Source organism: Podarcis muralis, chromosome 7 (genome assembly GCF_964188315.1).
Source record: "Podarcis muralis chromosome 7, rPodMur119.hap1.1, whole genome shotgun sequence".
NCBI classification, from domain to species: Eukaryota; Metazoa; Chordata; class Lepidosauria; order Squamata; family Lacertidae; genus Podarcis; species Podarcis muralis.
The window spans coordinates 66,024,836-66,034,730 of record NC_135661.1 but is presented as its reverse complement, the minus strand read 5'-3'; the positions used below and the strand labels follow the sequence as shown (position 1 = coordinate 66,034,730).

Below are 9,895 nucleotides of genomic sequence, written 5' to 3'. Positions count from 1 at the left end.
ATAGTAAAAAGTCACTTTTTAAAAAACCCTTAGAAAAACCTACAAAATATGTGCAAAAATATCCAGCAGCTTTTAATAAACACATTTCAAGTATCTAACATATTTTAACCTTCCTATATGCATAAGGACTCAGCAGAACAAGATGGGAGGCACTGCAAGAGGATCTTCAGTAAGAAGAAACATGTTATATTGGTCTTTATGTCAATGGTTAAGAATCGAAGTGAATGGCCTCAACTTCCTACAGGAAACAAGCTTATTTTTGGACAGTGTACGCAGGAAGATATCCCTCCAAATTCCTCTTTGAAAATAGCCTTTGGTCAACAGGTCTCCTGTGTACGGATTTCCTTACCCCTACCCCCACCATAGCTCTCTCACCCATGCACATCAATGAATTATGTCTCATCTCTATTCACATCACTTAAGAATCTCAGATTGGCTTGCTTCATTTTTTCCTAACCATTAAACAAAGAACCTCACTGGGCTGTGTTTATCCTCTGGTCACAGCAATCATGCAATTGAAACGAACAAGGACAACTCCCGGTCAGTTCCCAAAGTGAGAAATCATTGTCTGCTGATCAAGTTGATGTGCTCAGGATCTTTCTTAGGGATCTTCAACTGTTTGCACCCCCTTCATTCCCATCAGTGGGAGCCAGGCAAACCAGATCAGCAAGCACCACTTGCTGCTAGGGCATGGAGTGCTGTGTCCTCAAATGGTTCAGCTCTCTGCCTTACAACTTAGGGCAGCACCAATTATCTTTTGTGGTGGGATCCCTTATGCAGAGCGGTCCACCTTAACCAAGAAGCAAGTTCAAAAATAACCCGGAGTATAGCTTCAGGGATGATACCTTGGTTTCCCCCTGCTTCATTGTACTAACTCCATGCAAGTTACTACATCCTTTTGAACCAACCCCTGCAGAAGACCCTCTGAGAATGGATGGCTTTCAAGAAGCTGGCATTTCCCAACCAGAGGCACTCTCTGCTCTAAGCGGCTCCAGTACTCTTTCCCCCCCTGTGAAAAGACGGCCCTGTCTAGAGGCTTAACTGCAGCAGTCCGCAGTGTTCAATTTAAGTTCCACTGTATAAAAATGAAACCAAATAAAAATCAATGCACAAGGCGATGGGATGTGCTTTGAGTAGGAACTTTGGAGGCTCCGCCCTACAAGGCTGTCCTTCCTGGGCCCAGGAAATGGTAAAATGGAGGAGAGGCACCGGCTGGAGGTAGGCATAGGACTGCTTAAGGGTTGGCTCATACCATGCTGGCATCGGATTTCGTTCCAAAGGAAGGAATTTCACTCTTGGGAGTGGATGGGGTCCCAGCATCTGCCTGGATAAATCCTCTTCTGTCTATTAGGCTAGAGTGGAGAAAAAGAAAAACAAGTAACAGGGAGGTCAGTCTGGTAATCAATGCTAAACCAAATGAGCAGCAGCAGCAGCACTTTTTCACCTTGTCAATGCATGTTTGTGGATGAGGTGGGAATTCCAATCTGTATTTGCATCACAAACATGAAATCAGGGGCATCATTTATGCATTAGTGCAAGGGTAGAGGACCTAGATCTCACTTGGTTCAAGTGCATGTGTGAGTGCTTTGCAGGGAACACTCTCATGCCCCCAAGCTCTACATAAAGGAGGGAACTCTTTGTGCATCTGCTGGTGCATAAGTTCAGTCCTTGTTGGTCACTCTCTCCTCCTCATGTGCCAAATGTGATGTCATTATGTTGTCAGATAATTGAGAGGTGAGTGGTCCCTTTCAAAGTTGGCCCCTTGGGTAGGGAGATCAAGATTTGCATTATGGATGGTGAAAAGTATGTTTCTTTATTATATTTACTTCCATCTTCTCTTCCTGGTTTTTAAAACAACGATAAATATGTATAAAAAGGAATACAAAGGCATGTGGTCAAAAATTTAGGTGAATGTTCGTAAAGAAAAACCTTGAATTTTCCCTTCAAGAAGGCCTGAAGCAGATAAATTCCTCCATCCAGGAAGGGATTAGTGAAGAGTCCAAGGCCCATCAAACACTTAGTGTGTCACTTGCAGTTGGTTTGGATGGTATGGAGTTCTGTCTACTGGAAGTACTGTTAAATCATGGCTAAATTCTGAGTAAGTTTTGTAAAGACCAGACTCCCATATGATGAGAGCAGCTCATTGCCCATTGTAGTTTCAGAGAGTGAACAATGTGGAGGTGCTATATATTGAAGACATGAGCTGAGGAATCCAAAATAACAGTGGCACAAAAAGTAACTGTAAAAAAATAAGCTGAGCTGAAAGAGCTCTTCAACTACAGTGGAACCTCGGCTCCCAAACGCCTTGGGAGCTGAATGTTCTGGCTCCCAAACAAACGAAAACCAGAAGTAATTGTTCTGGTTTTTGAACATTCTTTGGAAGCTGAACGCCCAGTGGAAAAGTTACAGCTCACATAGATGTCCAGTTTTTATCAGGATACCATAGAAACCACTTAACAGAAACAAAAGGTCCTGCCCAAATCATCCTTCCCAAAAACTCTACATGGAAAACCTTTTGCTGACAACTTTTCCTCCTGTCTATGTATTCATGAATTCCTTCAAGGAGTCATCTCATAAACACCACATGCTAGTGATATAATTGCCCTTCATTTTGTCCAATTCTGCCCCCTTGTGACTACATGAAGATTGCTAAATTAGGATTATAAGCGAGGCACCAGGGAGATTAAACTTGGATCTGTAAATACAGAAGAACTGTGTGCTAGACAGACAAGAATGTTACTCAATGGAGATTTCTCACAGAAGCAATTGTCAAATGCTCATAATAGCACTTGCAATTCAGACCACTACGGATCTGACATCTTTCCAGGGTTGGGTCTGCCATGAGGCTGAGTGGAAAAGCTGCCTGAAGGAGGCAATTTGTGTGTGATATTAAGGGACAGAGAGAGGAGAGAGAGAGGGGATGAACTTGAGTTTCCTGCCTCAAGTGCAAAAATACATCGGGTGAGCTCTGCATCATTCAACATTTAATTTCTTGCTTGCCTTTAGTTTAAGTCTCGTCCCCCAAGCCCTCCCCACCGCCATCTCTTTTAATTTCCTCCATCTTTCCAAGTCTATGTTTTGCACAGGAGTATGTTTTCTGTGTTGTTTCAACAGACATGTGTGCACAAAATGGTAAGCAAAGGTTCTTGGCTTAACAAATCATATCATGCATGCAACTTAATCGGTCCTGCTTCACTCCTCTCTTGGCATGAGCAAGTAAACAAACCATGAAGGGGACAGTTTAGTGTTGCATCTGAACCCAGGATCATTGTTTGTTTCATCCTAACAAGCCACCACCAGTAAGCTGACAACAAACCATGGTTTAAGGTTGGCGAGCAATCGCTGTTTGTTAGGACAAAACCAACCGCAATGCTGGGTTTAGAGGCAATGCCAAACCATCCCCTTTGTGATGTGTTTGCATACTCTCAACAGGAGAGGAACGAGGTGGAAGCAATTGATTTGCATGCACTTTGTGCTTAGTATGATTTATTAAGCCAATAACCTCAGCTTTGTGTTATGCGTGAATATGACCAACCTCTCTCAAGCTGTAAGGAGGAAGCAGCTATCATTCTGAGCAGTATAGATAGTTTTTGCAGTTAGTCTCCCACCTTTGGAAGCACATGCCCATTTCTTCCTTACTCATGGTAATGGGCCACCTGTGTGATCCTGACACACTGGTTGTTTCTCCCTTTTGTTCTCCCTACATGCACAGTAGCACAGAGTAGCAGTAGAAGCCAGTCATGGCAGAAAACAGCAACATCCCTCTCAACTTTACAATTCAAAAGTAGAAGCAAAATTAGGCAAGTTAGCAAGTCCCTGTCTTTTGGGTTTCTGTGATATCTTACCCATCACATCAACATTGACACACACATCAATTCATACTGCTGTTCAGCATCTATCTCCTAACATGAACATGATTCAGGAGCAGGTATTCTGGAGCAAGTGTCCTTACCTGGGATAGAATGGTCCACAGAGCACTGCACAGCAGTTGGTGAAGATACTTTTATGGCTGTAGGGGTTGGCAAATTCAGAGCCTCTTTTATTTGACCATGCTCCTTTGAGCTACAATCCAAGAGAGAGATGGTTAGGGAAAGGAAAGGGAGGCAGGAGATAATGAAAATCATGTGTTGGGATGCTCTATAAAATAATTTTGGAGTCATTCATATACGCTCTGGAGCAGATAGACTACATGCACAAGTTTTGAAGAATTCGCAAATCACAGAAGTGCCCGCACACTTCAGCAATGAAGGAATTTCTGGAGAAAACGACTGTCCACAGAATGCAAAGTGACTGAACTTGCAGCTGCCTTTAGTTAACATGATTAGGTAATTTCTATGATCTATCTGCATTAGGAGCAAGGAAGATGTGGCCCTCCAGATATTGTTGAACTCTCATCAGCCCCAGACAGCATGGTCAAGGAGTCCAGTTGGAGTCCAGCAACATCTGGATGGCCACAAGTTCCACATCACTCTTCTACAGGAAGGCTGAAAGCAACTGGCACTCCTCAGATGTTGTTGCTACTCCCACCAGCATGATGTGCATCTGGAGGGTCACAGTTTCCCTATCCCTAATTTAAAGACATAAACTAAACCTCCAGCTTGCAGGCTAACTTAATTTCACATGCAAGGCCATTTTCTTAAAACTAGGCCCACCCACCCATTAGCAGACATCACCAGGGGTTTAATCCTTCACTGGCTGTGCTATCCTGTTCCCAGCAGGCAGCAGGACTTAATCTCCGCTCAACATCTGAGTGGGGGTTAAAGTCTGTGCAAAAACACCCTTTGAAATAGCTCTATTTCAAAGAGGCTTTTGCAAAGGCTTTAAGACAGCCCCTGTGCTCCCATTTGAGCTTCTGGAGGGTCAAATCGGAAAACTGGAGCTGTCCTAAAGCCTTTGGCAAGTCTCCCTCCTGCTTTAAATTCTTCATCTTGGAGGCTTAGAAAGGGAAGCACGAGGAGACTCGCAAAAAGCTTGGTGAGTCTCCTCCTGCTCCCCTTTTAATCCTGAGATTGGGGATTTAAAGGCAGAAGGAAGAAGACTAGCAGAACCCTTTACAAATCTCCCTCTTTTAAGTTTTGCAAAGCACAAGGGATTTTGACAGATGGGTGGCCCCACCAAGCGCTCAGTCATACGACATCCTATGACTGACAGACGGGTGGGGAAATTGGACCTTGGGAGCCAAAATGGTCGCATGGGTGATTCAAGTGAAAATTTACAAATTTAAAGATATCAAGTTCAAAGCACATACCATTTGTTTGTGAATGTTCCACCACAAACAACTGTATATTTTAATGTTACAAATCTTATCATACTAATCCAAAGGATGGGACTTTCAACTGTTTGGTTAGAGGGAAGCAAAGAAGGGGTTTCATGCAAACACTACTCCCTCTTTTGACAAGTTAGTGGCTGAATCTTAACCTTTTTAAGAGGGCTCAAAATCCACAACACAGCAATTGCTTAGTGCATCAACTGAAATCGTGTGTGTGTCATCTATACAATACATTTTCTGCTGAAAGTCTCCTACAATCCTTTGACTTTTACACAATTTATAACCATTCAGTGGAGAGCACCATCTGCATTTTTGTATCATCTTAATGTTTTATTATGAAAGTTGGTACATACAGTGGTACCTTGGGTTAAGTACTTAATTCGTTCCGGAGGTCCGTTCTTAACCTGAAACTGTTCTTAACCTGAAGACCACTTTAGCTAATGGGGCCTTCTGCTGCTGCCGTGCCGCCGGAGCACGATTTCTGTTCTCATCCTGAAGCAAAGTTCTTAACCTGAGGTAATATTTCTGGGTTAGCAGAGTCTGTAACCTGAAGCGTATGTAACCTGAAGAGTATGTAACCAGAGGTACCACTGTACTGACAAGCACATAAATCACACAATGACACTTTGCTATCATAGAGAGCCCTGGTGCTGCATTGTTGCATCATTACCTCTCCACCTTCTTAGGTATGCTGGAGATCTAAGAGGCCTTACTCTGTATTCTCCCCATTTACATATATGAAATTTATTGAGGTGCAGAGCAGAGAGTTCCACAATAGAGGAGTGCATGACAATGATTTGTTCCCCATATATTGATTAAAGTCTTACATAATATAGAATTTTATCGTTCTCTTGCAAGCCAATCTGAACACTTTTAATAGAAGAGCAACTAACAAATTAAAATATAAAATAAAAGTCTTTAGAAGCATAAAGGGCTGCTTTGCTCTTATCCCCAGTCATGAATTAGGACTACAACATATCTCATCAAATAGAAGTTAGTATAATCAATTAAAAAGTTGTCCTGATGAAATCAGATGGATTTCGTATGAGAATCTGACAGAAATAGTGGATAGCAAGCACCACTTTAGAAGAAGCATTCTCCTTTCTCTCCCACACAAGAGGGAATGACTTCTAAGGTGGGGTCTGATGCAGCATATGCAGGTATAATCCAGAAACAAAGATTATAGTCTTTGGGGCTAAAAGTAGGGGTGCTACTGTTTACTTGATTATGGAATTGGTTTAAAACCCTAATAAGGAGTGACTGGGCTTCTATTTGATGAACGGAGATGGAAAAAAATATATACTCACATCTTCATTGGTTGTCAAGTTGGAGGCAACTAAGTAAGTGTGAAACCCTGAGAGGCCAAAAATAGACCATACTGAGAAAAAACAGACCACCAATTCCAACACAGTGAGTGAAGAGTCAAGGAAGGAACATCAGTATGTGATTGTGGAGAACCCACTCACCCCAAATAGCCCTAGACAAGCATCTTTTCCTTTAGTTTACCACCCCTCAAACCACTTTCAGCATATTTCTGGAAGGTGGCATGAACAAAAAAACTGGTTGATAATTATCATAAGTAGTTCACTAAAACAAGAAACATACTGTACATGAGTTCCAGGATTCAGTTTCTGATATCTCTAGCTATTTATATGCAATATCAGATACCCAGCTTTTCAGTCCTTTAAAGGATTCAATGATTAGTTAAAGGTACTAGTAATTAGCAGGTTTTTAAAATTTAAAACCCATAAACAAGAAAATAAAACTAACAACAAATGGCGGCAACAAAGTAAAGCAGTACATCATACAGGACAGCCACACAGGCCAGGTTAAAATGAAGATGTAAAGGGTCTCCATTTGACACCAAAAAGAAATGAACATGGCACCAGGCAAGCTGCATCAAGGGAAGTCTGATCACAGGGCTGAATATTATTTCTGCTTTGGGCCACTGAGAATTTGTTTTTCAGTTTGGGCACGATTGAAAACACTGGGCTACGTAGTCAAATTTTTACAAAATGAAGCCATTCTTTGTATCAGTCCTAGCTGTTAGGCAGAATTATGTGGACAATTCTGCAAAAAGAAAAAAAGAGATGATTAACAAAGATCGAGCCCCAAAGCAAAAGTTTTCTTTGACCGCTATAAGAAGATTCCCTGTGTGAGTGATCATGAGAGTTTGGCTGTTTCTTGCTTTACCCACTCAGAAAACACGTTGAAGGACATTTTAGATTTTAGAATCTGTTATGTTAAACTGGCTCTTTCTTTGTCCCCAACAAAAAAAGGAGGGGAGGGGGGGGAGGAAGACCGATAGTGAAAGGATATCTTGCTGGTGTTGCTTTCAAAACAGTGAGAAAATCACTTCCCTGGGAGCCTGCAAAGCAAAGCAAAAAGAGGAATGAGTTTTTTTATATTTCAAGCATGCAAGAGGTCACGTGACACTGACAGCATACAGAACCCTTCTGGAAGCTCAGGTTCTCCTGAAGACTGAAGCAGTGAGGCAAGTTTTGGGTTATCCTGGATAGGTTTGCCTAAATTTAGCACGATAATGCACGTATGTAAAATGTTGTGCTCTACCAGCTTTTAAATAACACTTTACAGTTGGCTTGGTGTTGTAAATTCTCCCTCCATCCAAAGAGATTGGTGGCATGGTGCACTGAAAAGCATCCTGGCTTGGAAATGTGCTCACCCAGACACCTACAGGGACAGCTGAAGAGCTTCTGGTTCAGAAAGTACTTTATTAAAAGCTATACTTACGCAGGGCAAGATGGGTAATGACACAAGCGAAGATGAAGGCTGTCAGGAAGGAGAGGGAGAGGATGAAGGCATAGAAGTATCGATAATTGCGCTTCCCTACGCAGTTGCCCACCCAGGGACAGTGGTGATCAAACCGTTCTGTGGGGGGGAAGGCAACAAGATGATAATATTAGGGTGGTTTACATACCACACACCCAAGGAAAACAAAAGCAAAAGAAGCATAGCAGCACCATGAATTTGTCTAATTCCCTTTTAAGTTGGTGGCCATCACTACATCCTATGGTAGTTAATTCCATTAATTCCACTTTATATTGTGTACTATATTCTTTTTTGTCTGTCCTGAATCTTCCAACATTCAGCTTTATTGGATGTCCCACTGGGTCTAGTATTTTGAGGGAGGGAGAAGATGGGAACTCACTCCTGTACTCATTCTTTACACTATGCATAATTTTATACATTTCTATCTTGTGCCCCCAAAGTTGACATTTTTTTCCAACCTAAAAAGTTGTAACCATTCCTCTCTGTGCGGTTGCTCCAGTTTCTTGATTATTTTGGTTGCCTCTTTCTGCTTCCTTTTTTAACTCTAGAACATCCTTTTTTAGGTGTGGCATCCAGAACTGTACAAAGCATTCCAAGTGGAGTCAAACAATAGATTTGTATAGTAGCATTATTATATTGGCAGCTTTATTTTCAGCATTTCAAGTATATTTTCAAGAGAATGCACTGCAAAAAAATAATAATACTGGAGGCCACTCTTAGGACCGTGTCCTCTTCTAATATATACACAATGAGAATAATAACTTGATTTTTTTAAAAAGAAAAAAGGAGAGGGCTGTGGCCATTTCAAGTCACTTTCTCTGAAATCAATGGATGCTTCTGATTGTATCACACATACAATTGTATCAGCCCTTGTTGAGGGCTGACCTTTGGGGGGATATTCAGGTGTTGGTTTGGTTGTGGAAAAGCCAACTCCAAGTCTTCCTTTAGCCATTAAGCCCAGGGCGTGGATCTATCCTGTTATAAAATATATTCCTTGTCCTGCAGCACTACCAGATCTATAGGCATTTAAAGACTCCCAAAGCAAGGATTTGTGGCCTTACTTGTACAAAAATAAGTACACTAGTCATGTTATAATATCTGGTCCCTGATCATATATTCCTCACCCTCCTCTCTCTTACACACACAAAGGATACAGTTTGTTTTGTATTTTTATGCTGCAAACTGCCTTGAGATCTTTGGATGAATATAAAACATATGTGTTACTGAAAAGCATTTGAATGGTTGCTGGCCATAGCCTGCCCAGAACATGGTTGTTCTGTGCTGCCCAGCAACTCAACCTAACATTACACTTCCTTCGAGTTGGTTCTTGTAATTGCTCTCTATAACCTACATGACTATACATGTACTTGGCTGAGGAAGGAAATCTGTTTTCAGACTGAATTCTTGAAGGTATACTCATCAGACTGCCTTAGCATATATAGAAAGAGAACGAGAGAAAGAAACTGCGCAATTCAGGCACCCAGCAATCCATTTCATGACTGATTGTCTCCCAGAGACCTCCCCCTCCCCCTGAAGCACTATACATCCTGGCAAGAGTTAACAATGTGGGCGTATCCACAGCTTTTGTTCATGTCTTGATATGCCCTTTAATGTTTATTACAATCCACTGCTAAAGGAAAAATTCACCATTACAAACAGCCCAGGAATGGAAGGCATTTAGGGCTGAAATTTCTTTAAAGCAGAAATATTTTTGCAACTTGCCTGTCCCTTGAATTTTCAGAAAGGTTACATTGCGCTCAATATTCCTGTGTCACCTCTCCATAACTACTTCAACAGATCCTAACATGTCTAAGAACTTGGCAATCTTTCCCAGGA

General features: G+C 41.7%; 1 protein-coding gene across 5 annotated transcripts in view; it reads right to left on the bottom strand.

Moving 5' to 3' along the window:
* Positions 1-9,895, bottom strand: part of ZDHHC18 (zDHHC palmitoyltransferase 18) — a 32,416-nt gene that overhangs the window by 7,441 nt on the left and 15,080 nt on the right. For 4 of the 5 annotated variants that reach the window (XR_003707774.2, XM_028738742.2, XM_028738745.2 and 1 more), the window contains exons 4-8: positions 8,021-8,158; positions 7,589-7,637; positions 6,577-6,679; positions 3,953-4,062; positions 1,253-1,352 (exon numbers count right to left, since the gene is read on the bottom strand). Coding sequence is in view for 4 of the 5 variants with exons in the window: in XM_028738742.2 (XP_028594575.2) it covers positions 1,253-1,352; positions 3,953-4,062; positions 6,577-6,679; positions 7,589-7,637; positions 8,021-8,158 (500 nt within the window). In the remaining variant the exon portion in view is untranslated. Of the gene's footprint in view, positions 1-47; positions 1,353-3,952; positions 4,063-6,576; positions 6,680-7,588; positions 7,638-8,020; positions 8,159-9,895 lie in introns of those variants that run through there. The other variant, XM_028738747.2, reaches the window with a different exon arrangement.